Source organism: Sitodiplosis mosellana, unplaced genomic scaffold (genome assembly GCF_009176505.1).
Source record: "Sitodiplosis mosellana isolate CC-2019 unplaced genomic scaffold, AAFC_SMos_1.0 Smas_scaffold_6167, whole genome shotgun sequence".
NCBI classification, from domain to species: domain Eukaryota; kingdom Metazoa; phylum Arthropoda; class Insecta; order Diptera; family Cecidomyiidae; genus Sitodiplosis; species Sitodiplosis mosellana.
Genome location: NW_022601408.1, coordinates 4,511,956 through 4,531,777, shown reverse-complemented (window position 1 = coordinate 4,531,777; position 19,822 = coordinate 4,511,956). Strand labels below are relative to the sequence as shown.

Sequence of the window (19,822 nt, the reverse complement as noted above, 5' to 3'; positions counted from 1 at the left end):
ATATTTTTGTTGCTGTTGTTGTTGTTGTCATAAATGTGAATCAAATTTAATTCAAATAGGAATATTTCATAAATAAAAATAAGCGCACTAGCAAAAAGGAAAAAGGAAAAAAGAAACTAAATTTATAACTACTATACTATACAGTAAACATATAATAAAAATGGGAATAACCCGAGTGAAAACAATAGGCTTCGATGAAAGCCTAAATTCGTTCCATCACGCTTTCATAAGTTCTATGCACATTTTAAATACTGAACGCCCGGGCGTTCATTGCTATTCTCACTTTCCTGCATTCGTAGCAATCAACGCCTAGGCGTTCAGTATTTAAAATGTGCATAGAACTTATGAAAGCGTGATGGAACGAATTTAGGCTTTCATCGAAGCCTATTGTGTTCATTCGGGAAATATTCTCGTTTTTATTTTCTTCTGGATTTCTTAATAATGAACAATACATAAATAATATGCAATGAAATAAAAATGAGCTCAAATCCTTTTTTTCTTTAAATTTCTGAATTATTCTTTTCTTCCGCTCTTTCTTCCTTCCTTTCTTTCTCTCTCTCTCTCTCTCTCTCTCTCTCTCTCTCTCTCCCTCTGGGAAAAATTGAATTTTTTCATAATAAGCAAATCAATCTTCATAAATATTTGGAAACGTTTATTGTAAATGTGTTCTTTAAAGTTGATTAAACAACAGCAAAATTCAAAAATTATCGCAATTCAGAATACATAAGCGAATGCCTTAGTTTGTAAGAACTAAACCATTTTATGTAGTGAAATATTTTTATAAAAAAATACAAAATCTTCAAATCGAGTCCAAAATCTGAATCAATCGATGTGTGTGTTGTAAATTTTTTGGTGATTTTGTTTCGATTTGCTGTTGAAATGTCATTGATAGATTTATGCACACGCTTTTCTAGGTTGTGTGATAGTTTACGATACAATGTGAACTTATTATTGTTTAGATGGTCGGTTTAAAATCGTTTGTTACACATTAGCACCAAAAGCATTTTATTTCTGCCGTCTTAATCATTTAATCAACACCATTGAGTCTTTGGGTGGGTGGAATCAAGTGTTCAGGCAACGCGTTCGGCAATTCATTTCCATCCAACTTTACATTTATTAAGTGCATCGCCAATGCGAACTCTTCCACATCCAAGAAACCTGAATTAAAAAAAAAAAAAAACAAAAAATCGAATAAAATTGTCCATTGAAAATTATAAAAATTAAATATTGATTCGGCTTACCATCGGCATTGTAATCAGCCAACTTCCAAATCTTGCTCAAAACTGAATTTGGCAATTTCGATTTAATCAATTCCGTTTTAGCCGCTGCACATGGAAGAAAAAACAACAATCAATTAGGCCAAAGTGAAAACAGCAGTAATAACTGTTCATTGCAACATTGAAGTGAAATGAATCAAAATGGATTACCTGCGCCAGTAATTTTGCCATCGACTGGATTTAATGTTTCAAATATTGGGTCAGTGCGGCCACGGTCTCGATTACAGATCCATTCGTGCTCTCCGAAGCCAGCATCGATACCTTCGCCTCGCTTGTACCCGAATGGTGATACAACGTCATCGACCACACCCTCAAAGGCACCACCTTTCGGACATTAAAACATATTATACAATTGAAAAGCATATCTTAATCTATATTTTCATAAATTAAGAAATTTTTAAAGTTTCTATTGAAATTATGATAGCGGAATTGAAGTTCAATATTATTTTCACAGCATCAATGGGACCAATTAGACGGAAAATAAAAAAATACATTAAAAAAATGTATTACGATCACGTGATCACTCAAATCTTAAAAAATTATATTCTTCCGGAAATATTTACGCTAAAAGTGTAAATTGACATGAAAGACTTGATATCTCATGATATTGCACACATTTCGAATATAAAATTGATTCCTGGCCGTACTTAGATATCATGTCGAGTTGTGCTTGAATGCTGCTTTATTTAGTAGTAACAACGAATAAAAAAAAATATATGGTGTACAAGTACATATACGCGATGTATATATACGATGTTAATCAATAATCGCCGTATTCAAACGTTATCATTATGTAATTATGCACGCTCTTTTGCTCATGCCAGCACAATTGCTGTGATCAAACACTTTTTGTACAATCCAAATGATAATCTGAATCTGACAAAAAAAGTACTTCAATTTTGCTTCAACAGTTCATTTCATTTTCAGTTATATTCGAAAAATATTATCATTCGTACTACAATTCAACTTATTTTTTGAATAGTAATTGCAGCTCAAAAAGCTTTATGTAACTATTTTTTTTTCGTTGCGGTACAATTCTGTCAATGAGTCATCCTGTATCTCAAATACTGACGAGCATTTTTAACTGACAAGTTTTATTGATAAAATTAAATAGTCATAACTAAAAATACTTCAATTTATGAATGCATCAAACTGAGACATATCATTGCCTTTAATAGCTGTGCACTTTAGATCCATTCGATATGATGTATCGTTTAGGCAAAGCGAATGCATTGGAACATACCTAGAATAGTCACAATTCGTGAAAAAAATAAATTACGAAATCTCAACTATAAAACCGGACCGGAACAAGATCATGGGTCGTTGATTTTTATTGACACAGACAATAATTAACCTTCATTCCGTATGCATTTCATGTTGAATATAAAGTATTTGCTAACACTTGCATGAAATTTGAATTGAGAAAAAAAAAACATTGATCCATTTTCATCAATCATGAAACAATCACTCTAAAATCATCAATAATCGATATCGATTTAATGTTTTGATAGGTCCGTGCGATGCGGCCATTTCATAGTCAAAATAAGATCTCAATAGTTATTGTGTACTACAGTATCTTATTTAAATATAAAACAAGATAGTAATTTACATTGTCAATATTTATTGTCTTAATATCAACCTAAACAGCGGATTGGGTGCATTTTATTAGTCAAGTCAGATTATCAAACAATATGAAGAATTGTACAAATATATTTTAATCTTATTATGAATAAAATTGGAAAGTTGGCTTTCTAAGGCTCTTAATTCTCTGGTAATTCACTTGAATTGCATTTAATTACTTTTGCTTTGACAAACTTTGTCACTGGAGCCATTTGAGATGGAGACGTTCAAATTACATCGTTACTAATTAATCACGAAGATATTGATGACTAACAAACGACTATGTTTAATTCTATAAATACTGCTATGTAAGCCATTTGAATTGACGAACTAAGCGAAAGTTTATAAAATATTGATGGGTTTGTATTTTACTGGGGGGGGGGGGGGAGGCAACGTAAGAACGAACTGTCTCGAATCATAAATATACATTGGAACAATGAAACCTAAAAACCAAATGTGAGAAACGCGACTCAAATTAGAGCAGATAAGTGCGATAACCTTCTCCTGAACCATAAATAATTGCAAATAGAAATGTTGGCGCAGGTAAAAATATTTCTTCTGTACCCTTTTGATTGACCTATGTGAGCATATACTATTCACGTTTGCTACGGATATATATATATATATATATATATGAATGGAAGCACCGAAATGTTTATGATTGAATGAAATAATATTTGTCAATTGTTTTACCAAATATATCAAACTCAAAAATAATAAATCGACGAACACATTAGTAAGCGACGTATATTTAATGGATGTCATGTAAGAAGGAGCATTTTTTGTCGACCATATTTAATACAGTTTATCCAAACCCATTTTAAGTATATAGTATATGTAAATTCTTCGTGTTAAATTTTTATCAAAGCTATATACGGATCTGTTTGCTAATTGCACCAATACCAAAATAGAATGACTGAATGTACAGTGGTGTGTCGACAGTATAAGAGGTAACTAAAATGAAACAAATCAACAATTCCATATGAGTCATTGAAATCATATTTCGGTAGTTTTGCACTCAATTTCATTCCCATTATATGAAACCAATAGAAAAAAAACCTGCCGACGCTCCTAATGAGCAAAAACTTTAATGATGTCACTATGTAAGTCAATAAAATACATTGACCATAAATCTATCGTTTATCATTTGAAAGCGATTACATCGTTTTGATTCAATGGCTAGTCTCCACTGGTTTCTTGTGCACGTGATTCATATGTGCACAAATAGAATGGAAGAAATTAGTCTCTATGTACTATGCAGTAATTCGTTGGGCTAATATAACGGGCCTTAATAGGAATGTCATGCATGTGACTCGAGTGGAAATAAAGTCTTAGAATACCGTACGTGTACTGTTTGAATACATGAACTAGTAGAGAATGGCATTATCAAGACCCAATTTCACATTTATCACATTTTTTTTTTAACAGAAGCAAGCATTACAAAACACATATGTAATAAATAATACACAAGCACGAGATACTTTTAAAGCTACACATATTTCATTCGCGCCTAAAATCGAATACTCTTATCATATTCAACCGACTATATGTGGCATTGAACGTGTACAATGTACAATAAACCAGTGCCGCTTTAAGAACTTGATGCTTCCGGAAGACAAGATTTCATTTCTTACACTCAATTCTAGGGAATCAGTTTTTGAAAGCTCAATTTATCTTGTCTAAAGCCAGAGTGTGTTCGTATGGCCGTGGGCCTGGTGGCTTGCCTCATTCGCCACTAAATAAAAATGGCATAACAATGAACGGTGAACAATACGGAGTAACTTCAATAACACAACATGATACTGCTTACGAAACGAAGATTCTATCATTTTTTAGAATGACTCATATGATTGGATAACTTTTGAATGATCATGCACCTCAACGTCAAAATAATGGCAAATAAGATGAGACTTGAAGTTGTAAAAATTTTATAATATACACATACCTTTAACCGCTATTTCAGCCACCAAATTTTGCTCTTCGTGAGGAATCATTTCCATAAGCCGAGCAATATCTTTGGCAAGCATTTGATCGACTACCTCTAATAAATTTGGTTTGAGTGAATGAAATTTTGTGAAATCTTGATGTTGCAACAGTTCTTGCATTTTCTTCAAATCAGGAAAATCACCGGGTGATATTTGATGTTCACGTTGAATTTTCTCATAGATTTGCCCCAAATTTTTGATGAGGTCCTTCTTCTTACCATCTTTACCAAACACCGAAGGCATTTCTTTGCGCAATTCTGATACAATGTAGGCATGTACCTTGGCCAAACGTGCCCGCTTTATAAGATCATTGAGCTTACGTAGGGCAGCGTTTCTTGGCAACGATTGCAAATCTCTGAAAAGATCCTGTTCTTCGTCTTCGAACAGTCGACGATTAACATCGTACCGGAGTGGCTGATCCCAAAATGAACCAATATACACTCGTGCTACTTCTGGTGTTTGCAACACTTTACCAAGTGACCACATAAGAGCACCGTACACACGCATTAACTGTAGGAAATTAATTATTTTTAATTAAAAAAAAAAAACTTTCAACATTTTCTTCATAATTTCTTAACAACCTGTTGATGATCAATCATGTCAGCCTTATTCAGAATAATCCGAATTTTATCATCGTGTCCTTTCAGCGCTTCGATTGAGCGGCGAAATTCATCCGAAATATCTAATTTGTGTGCATCGAACAATAAGATAATGCGATCGACACGTTCAGCAAACCATTCCAATACGCCCGTAAAATCGTAACCACGGTCAATACGTTGTTTTTCACCAGATAAAATACCTGGGGTGTCGACAATTGAGATCGCCTGCAGCACGGGTGAATTTACTGTCGAACATTGTAGTCGATTCAAAAATGCATTTCCATATTTCGAAAGCGGCCGAAATTGTCGTTTAGGATCGACAACAAGTGCATTTCCAGGTATTACGCCCTCTTTGTCATCGTACATGACAGCAATAAAACGATCTGTCGTCGGCTCAGGCCCAATGCGAATGCCTGGAAAATCCCGTTCCAACAAATACCTTATGAATGTGGTTTTCCCCGTTGAATATTGTCCCACTAGCAATATCATTGGTTTTGCATCAAAATCGGGGTCTTCGAGTTTCGGAGAATGAAATTCATGAAACTGATAGTGCTCTTCCAGCGGCAGCAATTTGCTGCGATAAATTTTCTTCAATTCGTTAACAACATTTTCAACTACCTCCTGTTGAACTTTTTCGCGACGAAGGAAACTAAACATATTTTATTTTTGCCGTTATATTACAAGACAAACCAAACAGATAAAAAGTAAACGAAAATAAAACCAATTCGTCACCGCACTTCACAGCCACAAAGTTTTCTGCTCCAATCAATTTTCTTTGACGACAATTTTCCCTTTCTCTCACTCTCTATCTGTGTACGATCCAGTCACTTATTCAGTAGTATAGAAAATAAACGAATAGAGCGATTCTGTCAAATTACTAAGCTACTATTATATATCTCACTAGTATGACGTACACATAAATCGGAATTGTTTATTCGAACGATGGTCATACAATAATATACTCATCTGCTTGCGTATTGTTTGTATAATTTTCGAATTGGATGAATTTCGAAAATATCGGTTTTTCCTATAGCAAATCAAGACAAATATTTGATAGAGAAAAACCTCATTACCCTTGATAATTCGATAATTAAAAAGTTAATAATCATTACAACATATTTCATTCAGCAAATGATGTAAATTCTTTGGAAAAAAAAAATTGTTCTTGATGGACAATAAACGTGTGAAATTACGAAAAATTGGTTTCGAAATCGACTGAGGCACAACTAGTGTTACCATATTTGACATCGATTTGGCGCTGTGGTGAATCACGTTTTCAACCGACATGGCTTCTTAGCTACATCCTTATATTCATTCGGCTCACACACTCGTTGTTTTCTCGTGCAAGTGAGACATAGTTCATTTTTCCAAAAAATTCAACTAAAGACGCATATTGAATAACTTAAATTCAAATTGTTCATTGTTTGCAACGCATTATTTTCATTAGAAACTATACAGTGTGAGTGATTTTTATAATTATTTCTTTCGATAATTAGGAAAATATTCAAGACATATTTTGTAATTAGAAATGTAGCGGCAACCCCGTATATACCGCCATTACTAACATTACAAACGACGCAAACTTATTCACCATACAGTACATTGATTTTCCCTACAAGACGCCATTTGTAAAATGATATTCTAAATTTTTCATTATTTTATCCATGATTTTATTGACATTTTTATGCTAAATCTTTTGCTTGAAGCGGAAAAAATTGATTCAGTCGCATTTAGGTTAATTTGTTCAAACTTTTTTTTTTTGTTGTTGCCAAAAACAGTGATATTCCATAAAAATGGTTGGCTCAAGAGTGTATGTTGGTGGATTGCCGTATGGAGTTCGGGAACGTGACTTGGAACGATTTTTCAAAGGCTATGGACGAACCCGTGACATTCTAATTAAAAATGGATATGGTTTTGTGGTAAATACTTTCATAATTTAATATTTACTTTTCATGCATAACTAAGATATGAAATGGAAAATATAAAACAAATTGATTTGATTGTATCTGCAATAGGAATTTGAAGATTATCGTGATGCAGATGATGCTGTTTACGAGTTAAATGGGAAAGAGTTACTGGGTGAAAGGTAAGCATCGTAATGAGTTTTGTAAATATGTTCATATAATATGAGTTTACTATAACGTATTTTCTGGCATTTCTACAGGGTGGTTGTTGAACCGGCTCGTGGTCAAGCAAGAGGAAGTCACAGAGATCGATACAATGATAGCGATCGTTATAGTAGCCGCCGTGGTGGCGGTCGTTACAATAACGATAAGTAAGTACATTCTGAAATTGGCATAACTTTTTTCTTTGAAAACCAAACAATTAACTACAAAGGCCCAAAGTTTCACTTCAAAGGAGTCGTTTGGCCTGAATTTTAGTGGTTATTTTTTGGTTTAAACTCTCTTCAAAATTATTCTGTATTTTTTTTTGTTTTTTTTTTTGTTCGGACTTGCTTAGTTTTAAGTTTAAATATTAAGTTGAACAGTACTAGACTTTCAAATATAAACAAGATCAAAAAATTCCAGGAGCTCATCACGATATGGACCACCATTGCGTACAGAATACCGTTTGATTGTTGAGAATTTGTCAAGCCGTGTTAGTTGGCAGGTATGTAGAAAATGACATTAAATCGTTTTTATTTTTGTTTCGTTTTTTGTTTGTTTGTTTCGTTTTTGTTAGATATTTAGTTTTATTTTTAGTTTTTCTTGCAATTTGTCTTTATGGAGGGATATTCAGGAAATTCACGAAACATTATAACTTGAGTGTATATTATCTACCAGTTGCAAAAAAATAGAGATAAGATAGAATTCTCAAGGAACTTTGCCGCATAGTGAATACGCTGAGAGAATAAAACGAAGAATTTCATTTAAACTAATCAATCAAACAATTCATTTCAATTCACTTTCATCTGCACTCAGCATAGTACTCAGTAAATTTCCATTACTTCGGACGTCTCCGTCCAAAGAGTATTGATCCTATTCAATTTTCTTTCCATGACGAAAAATACACTTTTCATGACAAAAATACTATTGCAAATGAATGAACAAAGCGTAATCCTTTGTATAGGCCCCTGTTTCATTTTCGAACCAATGTCATTAAATGGTATAAGATGTAGTATGTTCAACCGTAATGGAGATGTCTCTCACCAAATAATGCGATATGTGTAGGATTCATCGAGCTTTGTAAATATGTGTAGCTGTCCAATGTCACTTTATATAGCTTATTTAGTTCGATTCGAAAAAAAAAGAAAGGAAAGTCGAAGTAAAACCAACAACAACTAAATACAAGTATTCAGATGAATGGATGAAAAAACCACACGAATGTGCAGGGTTGATGAAATGTACTTTCAAAAGGAAACATCGTTTAAGTGAGGCTTTCGATCGAGTGAAAAGCAAATCTTTTTAGCCCCGTTTCCGAAATCATTTCAGTGGTCGTTTTTTGTTCTCGTTTCTATGTTTTGAATTTCACAAGATTTTTTTCCATAGTCTTTTTTTCATGATTGTTTATATTTAAACCTTAAATTTGTCAGGACAAACTTTTTGCCAAGTGAATTTAGGTTAAATGCGCGGCTATTCTTATTTTTTCCGAAATAACAGAGAAACAGAGTTGAGATAAAATAAATATTTAAAGAAAGAAACTCAGTACAGATATCGCAGTAATTAATTAAATTAAATAAAACCCATTAAGTCTAATTATAAAAAAAAAACAAATTAGTAAACAAAAATATTTGATATTTTTTCGAAGAAAGCCTCCTAAAAAAGAGGGTCGATGACGATACACAATGAGACTGGTGTTCCAATGAGTGATTGAGCGACAAAGAGACGTTGATGATGCTTCACACACATACATAGAGAACAAAACAGAACATGTCCAAACGTAGATCGCATATCAGACGTGTGTTATAAAATCGTATTCGAATATAGGGTCTTTCTTTCCGCTAACGAACATATTCCGGGTGATATCGGCACGATCGATCTCGAACTGTTGAACTCTGAACATCATCGCTCTATGTCAAGCTTATGCCTTACCTACCTTGTGTGCAAATGCCTCTGAAATAGGAATACGATACAGTGTGCGAAAATTGAGAACTGTGGTGTCGACTTGGAACCATATCGAATACACTCGAATCAAACCGATCCGCTCGAAACGCTATGATTAAGAACTTCTCTTCTACTACTGCTACCACTACTACCACCACTACTACTACTAACTACTGCACGGTCTACGGTATACTGGTTCGAACATTCAATGAAAAAAAAAATGCGCGTTCAAAACAAAAGTTGAGCAAACTTACTCAGATCCCGTTAACCAAATCATCCCATTTGTCACACAGAATGCAACGACCCGTGGGCATTGTGTGTGTTTTATGTACGGATGACATTTCATGTATAGATCATAGCGCAAGCAGTACAAACAAGAATCACAGAGCTGGCCGGCTCACTCTCTCTGACCAAATGTAATATATAATGTAAACCAAACCATGCCAAGCCAAGCCAAGCCAAGCCAAGCCAAGCCAAACCAAGCCAAGCCAAGCCAAAGTATAGAACTCGAAGTACTAGTTAGTTGAAGTTGAAGTAAAATGATCCATCTCGGACCAGTTTTCAAACATGTATCAACCCCCTTTTGTACGTGTGGTGTGGCCAACAGATGTGCAAAATTACATATATCAAAATATTTCAAAATGGTTATGCGAATAGCGGCCCACAAGGTAATGGTCGAAATTAAAATTACAAGCTGAACATTTTTGTGTAAAAATTAAAATATTTTTTTGAATACAGTGTACATATGTAAGGAGCTTAAATATATATACATATATATATATATTCATTATATATATATTATATATATATATATATACACTTAGACCACCCATTTCATGTGATTTTTGTATTCATTTGGCAAATGCAGTTATTGGAACATATTAAGCTGCGTCGCATGTTCAAATTGGTTTTATTTGACCAATTAAATAGCAGATCTAATACTTATGACCGGTTCTGGGATGATAAACAGGAAGAAAGGCTATAAATGAGGCATAAACAAACAGAAAGAAAGAGAGACAGACAGAATGTGTGTGAGAGGAAGTGATCAGACAGACAGACAGACAAACAGAGAGATATTCACTAAACTGTTGATAAATGATGAGAAGGATGTTCATCCGTAGAAGGTTTCCCATTTGTTGACGGCATGCGGCGAATAGAAAATCGTAGGGTCGGCCACTTTAAACCAAAGTTAACGTGCTAACGGTGAAGTCGTCGTCAGAGCTTGCTAGGAACCCATTGGAACCGTTCATAAGTGTTTTCTGCTTCAAACACGCAGCACGCAGCTCCCAATCGACACTAATTTCATGTAATGTCATGTATTGACTTCAATTTTATGATACAAACGATGTTATTAGTTTTATATATCGGCTTATCGAACATTTCACTGAGATATTTTCCAATAAATGCGTTCAAATTTGTAATTCGTTTGAATCATGATGTCAAGAATTTAATAAATATTTCTTCATTTTATTCAGGATCTTAAAGATTACATGCGTCAAGCTGGTGAAGTTACGTATGCTGATGCACATAAGCAACGGCGTAACGAAGGGTAAGCCTAACAAAATAATATTCTTGTTTTAGTCATAATATGTTATTGGAATTCTCCATTTTTTCTTTTTATTTTGAAGTGTTGTTGAATTTGCATCTTTGTCCGATATGAAAACCGCTATTGAGAAACTGGATGATACTGAATTGAATGGTCGTCGTATTCGTTTGGTAGAAGATCGTCGTGGGGGACGTAGTAAGTATTGATGGTTTTAATTTATCTGAATTAAAATTTACTGATAAAAAATCGTTATAATTCGTCAGGTGGCCGTGGAAGATCTCGTTCATCGAGTCGCTCGAGTCGTAGCCGCAGCCGTTCAAGATCACGTCGTCGTCGTTCATCAAGCCGCTCACGCAGCCCACGTAGTCGGAGCAAGTCCCGTGGAGGACGTTCCAAATCAAAGTCGCCAAAAAGTCGCAGTCGCTCGAAGTCAAAGTAATTATATAAAAATAGCAGAAAATTGCATTCAGCAAAGTTGTAGTATTACTAATGTTCTACAGCATTGCCAAACACAATTAGTATCTAGTTTCAGTTATTTCTAATCCACGTCTGATGAAAAAAAAAAAACTGAAAAAAAAACAAATAGATATAGTACTTATATTAATGTATTTGGTTGTTTTCCCTTTTTTTTCTTGTAGCAACCGCGATCTGTCCAAATCAAAATCAAAGAGCCGCAGTCACAGCCGTGACTCACGCTCTCGCTCTCGCTCCAAATCACACAAACGCGGTGATTCTCGCGATTCTCGTGACCGTTCATTGTCGAAAGGCTCCAAAGATAGACATCACTCAAGATCGAGCTCCCCAAAAAATAATGGAGGTTCAGGGGGCTCTCCAGACAGAAATGAAAGCATGGATGACTAAGCGGACACTGCTACGTTATGTAACAACAAGAAACAAACAACAACACTTTTTTTAGATTTAAGAATTGAATATGTGTAAACCCATCAAGAACAATAACCCACAGTAAATGAATAACAAAGAGAAAAAAAAAAACTAACAGAAACCTTGAAGCAGGGATTAAGAGTCAGATATTCCCAAGCAAACATTACTTATAGTCTAGCTATCGAACATGCATCCAGTTTGATAAATTAAGAGTGGCACGCCGATTGATTTCCCACATTTCCGTTAAATGGATCGAATATATTTTTCGAATATACTTTATTCTCCTAAATATCACCAAACAAAATGCAGAAATCGAAGACAACAAATCCATTTATAATCGGTATATTAGGAAAAAAGAGATGAAAAGACAGAGAAAAATTATCAAACAAAAAACAAATTAGAATTGCACTACATTTAGACTAAAACCACAAAATTTGCTTACAACAACGGTTACATAAGTTCAAGAAGACAAGTGAAAAAACAAAAGAATGCATTGAGTCACCGTTTTGTAGAAAAATATGCCAAAAGTCATAACATGAAAAATTCCTATCGATTAATTTTTTGTCAATGAAAATTACCACTTGTACCACTTTATTCACAGACTCAATGTATCAATCTTAATGCACGGCAGAATTAACAAAAAATTATTGCCAAAATTAATGTATTGGACAAAAACATAACTTCTAAGACCTTCTGTTTCAAGGGCATTTACGAGCAGTAAAATAAACAACTTATTCTCAGTTGAACTCCAAAAAGAAATATAGATGTAACAAAGAATCGTTTTTTACTTGAAAGTTAATTCGCAATTTAGTGTTAATTTAATTCAAACACAAATCTGGGAACACAAATACTGTGTACGCAAACAAACCAATTTGATTTAACTCCTACTATCCATAAATAAAAGATTCTGTGCGCAAAAAATGTACTGTAAAACTTTTCTCAAAGAAATGGTTATTAGGGAAGAACGGGGATATTCCACGTAATCAAGATATCTCAAAAACGGCAAGGCCCAGTATCTAGTGTTATAAATATCGCTAGTTTTACCATTTCATCCTTCAAATTGTTCAGTGTAGCTTGTTATCCCCATGAAATAAATGTAGACAACTTTTTTGCGCGAAATGACTGTAGACCTGATCTACGTGGTGTGAAATATCAAAGCTGCCGCCCAGTTTGGACCGTGGTCTAAGTTCGGCAAAATACAACTGCAGGCCTAGTCTAAATTTTTTTTTTCATGGGTCATCAGTTTGTCACAGATTCTATTGAGCGACGAATGTGTTTTTGGCCATCCGTGACTTGATTTTGCTTGTTCACAACATTTCGATTTTTTCAATAAAATTCGAATTTTCTCAATTGAAGGAAATCATTTTTCATAATTGATGTCGCGCACCATTGCGTGGAAATAATCTTTTTGTATTCTACTCATTGGACTTTGTGAATTTGAATTTCGAAGAGATTATTTTTGTTTTTTCTGTTCTATTTTGTTGGTATTTGTGCGCTTCTGGTATTTAACCTGTTTTTTTCATTGAAAATGGTTTGAAATTCAAGCATAAATCTGGGAAACGAGGGAATGCTATTCTTCTTCGTAAAATATGACATATTTTGCTTGATTACTTAATTTTGAGATAATTGACTTGAAATACGGTGAAAATACAGGTGCGTCGGTTTGCTTCGAAAAAATGGTGGTCAACAATTTTCCCGGGTGGGTCACGCACCATAAATGTTCTATATCAAAAGATGCGCATTGACAATACCTATCATATGATATAACAATGAATTGGATTGTATGACCTGGGGTTAACGATTCTTATAGCATTTAAAGAAAATTTCACTTGAACAATAACGTTGCTTTCCCAGAAAAGTTTGACGAATTGATTTACAGGTGAGCGTTTTTGCGAGCATATACACTCATACTCATTAATTTTGCGTTTGTATGGGAGTGAGTATGAGAATATGTTTTATACTCTGTTACTCCGCCTAGAGAAAATGATGAAAGACTAATATTAACGCCGGACGGTGACTGCGAATATTTTTTGCAAATCAAACATTGGCTTTATTTTATTGATTATGGTACAACGCATTCCTATCTAAATCATGGATAAGATTTAGAAAAATACTTTCGAAATTTCGCCGCGTTTGCCGCGTTTTATTCAAGAGAATAACAGATATAGATAATTACGATTTCAATAAAGTTTGGTTTGAGAGAGAAAAAAAGGTTTTATTATTTTTGACACACAATTTTTCGAAAATTTTGAATATAAGACAATTGATTCACATAGGAATAACATTTAGCAATCTAATAGTTTTTCATCCGATTGTAATAGCCTTTTCAAAAGATGGTGGTACTCTTTCGGGCATTTAAACAATATATTTCAAAGAATAAATCACGGGAATTTCTCCCACTTTTCGGTCCATGTGCTTGTGCTAAAACATCCCTTTATGTTTATCCAGCTTATATTGATGTGTATTAAATGAAATCTTCTTTCTTTAGTTAATTATGGTGTTTGCACAGCGCAGGGAAGGAAAAAACATAAACAATATCGTTAAGTTGGGCACAATTTCACTAAGGGAATATCACACTCCTGAATCTTGTGCGATATTTGAGATATTTGAAATAAACATCAATTGTATGACATATTTTCGAATATTTCGAATAAATGAATCAGATTTTTGTGGATTTTGGGGATATTTGAGATTTTTTGCATTAAATCCGAATAAATACATTTAAATATCATTCATAATCACAAAAATCCACAATATTCCGCCGTATTCACAAATATCCACCATATTTCATACGACAGATTCTTAGAGATAAATTGGATTTTTTTGAAATATTTGAAATAATTCAAGCGTGATATTCCCCTAGCATTTTCAGCAAAATAAATAGTTTTGAAAAAGTATATTTGGATTTCAATTATTCATATTATGGCGTTCGGAAGCAGAGAAATTTCGTTTTCGTTGATTGTTACGATATTCATGATGGCTCTTCTGTACGCTTTGAAAATGCTTGAAAAGTGTTGTAAAATCTATGCCACTTCTGTATTCTGCCAATTTGCTGATATCACTGAAAATGAATAATAATAAGTATTTAATCTCATTTTTTTTTCAATTCGGCAACCATTTGATGATTTTAAAAGGTAGACTGATTTGCTTACGGATTATGTTGAAATGCCTGTGAATGTGGAATACATTGGAGACGATTTTTCAGCAATGTAAATGCTTCAGTTTGTGGTAATAGCATCAATATACCGAACAGAGCATGAGATAAGTATTGAGCCTCGGCTGTATTTTGTGATACCAAACTTAAGCGTAACGCTAAAATGTGAGATTTAAAATTCAGGCGCTTCAAATTTCATTCGTATATTAAAGAATTATTCTCACATGCGAATATTGGTGATTCCATGAGCTGCACTAATTTATCCATTTCAATAAGAAACTCAACAGTTACCTCGATATCACCACTGCCAAAAATGGAGATGAAAATAAATGATCAAATTGATATTTGAAATTAACACAAATATTTCAAAGGAAATGCATACAATAAAACGACTAATTGCGATACATGTTGATAGCATTGGGCCAGTAAACACAGTGATAATGTTGACACGGGACAATGGGCCTGAAACAATAAATAAAAATGAAGTGGAAATTATGAAAATGAATTGTTACTAATTTACAAAACGAATTAGAATTGTAATTTTTTCATTAACTATATCCTTACCCAAGACATATAAAGGCACTGGAATAAGGAAGCAGATTTCTGAAATGGATAAGATTAGCATTTTTTGCGTGAGTATATGAATTCAAAAGATTGAATATTTCTTTTTATCTCGTATTTATTTGATGGTACCTCATTTGTTATGTCTTTCAGATGCACACGTAATTCGAATAATTCAGATGTTGTCAACAAAATTGTATTGAGAGTTCGTACCATTGTTGAAGCGAATTTTAAATTAGTGGTTTCTTCGAAGATAATTTCCGCAAAAATACGATAAATTACTTCCGCATTCAATAAAATACAGAGTTGGCTGAAAAAACAAAATACAAAATTGTAAGAATTCGAATTATAAGCAAGGTTGGTTCCTATCAATGTGTTCGAAACGCTTACTCTCAGCATCGCTTTATTATTACCATTACAATTTCGAGAATTAAACAAAGAGCGGTAAAATACAGTTTTAACCTAGGGGCATTTATCTCTGACATATTATTGGATTCGCCACGAATATTTTGAAAATTTATACATTTTTAAATATAATTTGAGGGGAAAATCGCTCTTTTCACTGAAAAGTAATAGTTAGAGAAAAAGTAATTGCAAAAGTAATTTTTGATCAAAAATTACATCCAAAATTAATGTTTTCCTTACATGATTCGATTTTTTTCAGAAAAAGTGTTTTTAACAAAATTCGATTTTGAAATTTTGAGGTTTTGGAATTGAATTTTGTTCAGTTTTCCATGAAGAATTTTATGGTGGTTTAAGTTTTCATTTATGATGAGTCGTTTTGAAAAATTTGCCAGGTTAATAACGAAAATATGTTATTAATATGTTAATAAGATCGGTTATCTTATTAACTAGCATTTTTGGGTTAATTTTTCAAAATGCTCAATCGAAGCTTCAAACTGAAACCACCACAAAATTCTTCGTGAGAAACTAAACAAAATCCGAATTTAAAACCCCAGAAATTCAAAATCGAATTTTGTTGAAAAACACTTTTTCTGAAAAAAATCGAAATATGTTAGGAAAACTATATCCAAAATGGCAAATATTACCTCTTCAATTACTTCTTTTCTGGTAATTACTTTTCAAATTAACTTTTCTCTAACTAAACTTTTCGATGAAAAGTAATTGAAAAGAGTGATTTCCCCCTCGATTTAAATTCATTCGAATAATTAATTCGTACAAATTTTCCACGAAACCCGTATTTACACATGGCAAATGTTACAAGTATTCTCGCACACTTAGATACTTTTTGAAATTTGACTTTGACAAATCGCTTTATTTGTGAACTTTGTCGCTGGGATTCGTAAGGTCCAATGTAATACAAAATTATTCGTATGATATGAGATTCGTGCGAATCATTTGAGAGATAAATGCCCCTAGCTTTTAACACATACTTGCGTTCGTTCTGTTGAGTGACGGTCATAACGCCCCAGCGATCTTGGTAATAGAAAAAAAAGAAGCATGCTGTCCTTCCGAGGCATTATGATCACCACCCGCTTTCGCTACGATAATGTCACAATGTTATGAACATTGAAAATATGCGTTTAGGACATATTGGATGCTATAGAATATAACTGAATCGACTAGTTTCATCTATCATTATCTTATCTGAACTGTAACTATACCTGATTATAAAAGCACCACGATTTTCCAGTAGCGGCCGCTTGTCCTCAAACAGTTTCAACAAACTGATCAAAAACTTTTTATAGTGAGTGTGGCTAGCGTCAGCATCTTCATTTGGATAGCAGTAAAAAAAAAAATTTCTTCAGTTTTTACCATTACAGTTATTTCGAATAAACATTTTACTGTACCTTTGGACTTATTTGTACAGTTTACAATTTCAGCAAGTACTGTCAACCCTTGAATAACTACTTCGTCAGAATTATTAGATAGAGTCTCAAACAATACTGGGTAGAGACTGATGGCGTGAGTTGACATCTGAAAACGAACAATAGCAATCGGATTTTGAAGGGTTTTTATGTGTGTGTGGCCAATTTTACGATGAAAGTACCTCATTTTCAGCTTGAGTGAATAAATGATGAATCCATTGTAAAACAGCTACCTTAGTGTCCACTGAACCTTGTATCAAATATTGTTGCAATACTTTCATCACTGAGTCCAAGTCCAGAAACTGAAAAGCTCTTTCTTTTTCCTCTTTGGAGGAAATCAGCTCAAACATATTGATGTTCACCGCCTGAGCAGTTTTTTTTATATCTATGATTTGAATTAAATTCGTACGAAAATGTAAAGAGATGAGAGTAAACGATGTGAGGGTGATATATTATGTACCTCTTCTTGATTCACCTTCGTATGCCAAACATGGTAGAATTGCTGTGAATATACCACTAGCAAATTCCAACATTTTAGGACCTGATAACTGAACGAACTCCCTGATCCAATCGATGGCCGTAAATTGAATCAATGCATTCGTTGATTGCGCATGATTTATCAAGATATTGCACATATCGGACATTTTCGTACTGGATGGATCGCTCTTGATTGCTTTCAAAAATTCCGACAAGAGTGTGTCACATCTATAGAGAAGAACCGTTAAATGTTATAGGTCGATTTCGTTAAAAGCTAATCACACTAACGTTGTATGAATTTCTACACATTGATCGTCAAGCATTTGAAAAAGGCCATCAAGAATTTCCGGTAAATATGTAATCATATTGATTTCAGGTACTGCGTTTAATACAGATATCCACGAAATGATGAATTGTCGTGAAAATGAATTTTTCGTATAAATTCGTTCGCGCAGCAATGGAATGAAGGCTTCTAAATCGAAGGTTTGTGGTGATTCCGTCACAATATCCTGGAAACATGTTGAATGGTTATCAGAATTGGAACAATACTAAAAATGTTACTTTCTAAAACTCTTACTTTAAGCAAACGGTCTAGCAATTCGCTTCCATTTTTGCAATTTTCATCCGAGTCTTGAATCAATTAATTTTTAAAGTCGAATCGTACAATAAGTATGATGTATTTGAAATGAAAATATAAACTATAGTTAAATTTAACGATTATAATCGCACCTGTAACCAATCGACTGAGAGCGGAAAAAATTCGAGGAAATAGTGGAATGATGGAACCACGAGCTACTTTAACTATGTTATAAAGAGATTCACTGGCAAACAGGCGAACCCGTACTTCGGGATCGAGCAGGCAATTCAAAACCGGTGACACCAATTCCTCGACAAACTTATCAGTATCCTGGAATACATTGAGTAAAGAATCATAAGATTTGATCTATTTAATAATATTGGTATAATCTAAACCTTTCCCAAACCAATGCTGGTTGCAGCTAAACCAAGTAAACCGCCTTTTCGCTTATTGTTATCTTTTGATGTGGAGAAGTCCTGTCCAAGCACAGTGATCAATTTGCGGATTTGATTGTAGTTTTTGGTCGAATTAAACTCCATCACCATTCTGCAAGAGGCGGATTAATGAGAATTATCATTTTGATTGAATATCATTACTCAATGAAAACAAATAGTTGTTCATACTTTTCAATTTCAGCGGCTGCCACTTTGCGTTTCTCATAGGTTTTGTCCCATAGTGTCTTTGCACATGCCTCACTTAACGGTGCAAATGAAGACTCCATGGTGATTTGATTTGAATTTGGATGAATAAATTTTTGTATGATAAGTTCTTGGCTGATTGTTGACTATAGTATTCAAAATGTTATAATTAGAAAAAACAACAATACGTAAAATTATAATACGTATGGAATCGTCACATAGTTTGACATTAGAATTTCGATTGGTTGGATGACAGTTTTGATTTTGATATTTTAAAATTGACATTGTTGGATATGACTTTTTCGTTTTAATATAAAATACAAACAATTTCAATGGCATTAAAAATCATTTTAACAGTTATAAAAATAATTTAATTCAACATCTAAATTCATAGCGATGTAAAACAGCAAAATCATAATGAAAAGTGTCAACTATCGATAATACAGACTACAAATGGTCTAAACGACCATCAACAAAACGGCTTGTCAACGAATTTAAAGCTTTCATTCAAACTTCTTCATTTGATATTTTCATACACATATTAGTGTTAATTTTTATTCATTCGGCTGAATTCAGTCAAAATTTTTCAACTAAAATCTAATTATTACAGAAATATTTTCGCATTAAACGAAAT

The 19,822-nt window shown here is 33.5% G+C and overlaps 3 protein-coding genes across 6 annotated transcripts; 1 reads left to right on the top strand and 2 right to left on the bottom strand.

The window, feature by feature from the left end:
- Positions 1-631: 631 nt before the first annotated feature.
- Positions 632-6,463, bottom strand: LOC129575702 (EH domain-containing protein 3). The gene is made up of 5 exons (XM_055459638.1): positions 5,464-6,463; positions 4,843-5,392; positions 1,428-1,601; positions 1,242-1,325; positions 632-1,158 (listed from the first exon to the last, which is right to left on the bottom strand). The coding sequence occupies exons 1-5, from the start codon at positions 6,136-6,138 to the stop codon at positions 1,028-1,030; spliced, it is 1,614 nt and encodes a 537-aa protein (XP_055315613.1). The 5' UTR covers positions 6,139-6,463; the 3' UTR covers positions 632-1,027.
- A 280-nt stretch (positions 6,464-6,743) lies between these two features.
- Positions 6,744-12,873, top strand: LOC129575705 (serine-arginine protein 55). Of its 4 annotated transcripts, none has more exons than XM_055459641.1 (9): positions 6,744-6,940; positions 7,260-7,400; positions 7,497-7,567; positions 7,646-7,756; positions 8,010-8,091; positions 11,000-11,073; positions 11,153-11,265; positions 11,334-11,505; positions 11,709-12,873. In XM_055459641.1, the coding sequence occupies exons 2-9, from the start codon at positions 7,275-7,277 to the stop codon at positions 11,929-11,931; spliced, it is 972 nt and encodes a 323-aa protein (XP_055315616.1). In that variant the 5' UTR covers positions 6,744-6,940; positions 7,260-7,274; the 3' UTR covers positions 11,932-12,873. The 4 variants fall into 4 exon arrangements, 2 of the variants coding, with proteins under 2 accessions (XP_055315616.1, XP_055315615.1); XM_055459640.1 differs by having other exon boundaries at positions 6,782-6,940; positions 7,995-8,091; XR_008688821.1 differs by lacking the exons at positions 11,153-11,265; positions 11,334-11,505; positions 11,709-12,873 and adding an exon at positions 9,233-10,192 and having other exon boundaries at positions 6,780-6,940.
- A 1,268-nt stretch (positions 12,874-14,141) lies between these two features.
- Positions 14,142-19,374, bottom strand: LOC129575701 (protein VAC14 homolog). The gene is made up of 15 exons (XM_055459637.1): positions 19,174-19,374; positions 18,946-19,096; positions 18,703-18,880; positions 18,551-18,603; positions 18,262-18,482; positions 17,957-18,201; positions 17,679-17,881; positions 17,479-17,605; positions 17,293-17,398; positions 15,800-15,977; positions 15,671-15,709; positions 15,489-15,568; positions 15,331-15,410; positions 15,105-15,264; positions 14,142-15,013 (listed from the first exon to the last, which is right to left on the bottom strand). The coding sequence occupies exons 1-15, from the start codon at positions 19,269-19,271 to the stop codon at positions 14,860-14,862; spliced, it is 2,073 nt and encodes a 690-aa protein (XP_055315612.1). The 5' UTR covers positions 19,272-19,374; the 3' UTR covers positions 14,142-14,859.
- Between the last annotated feature and the right edge of the window lie 448 nt (positions 19,375-19,822).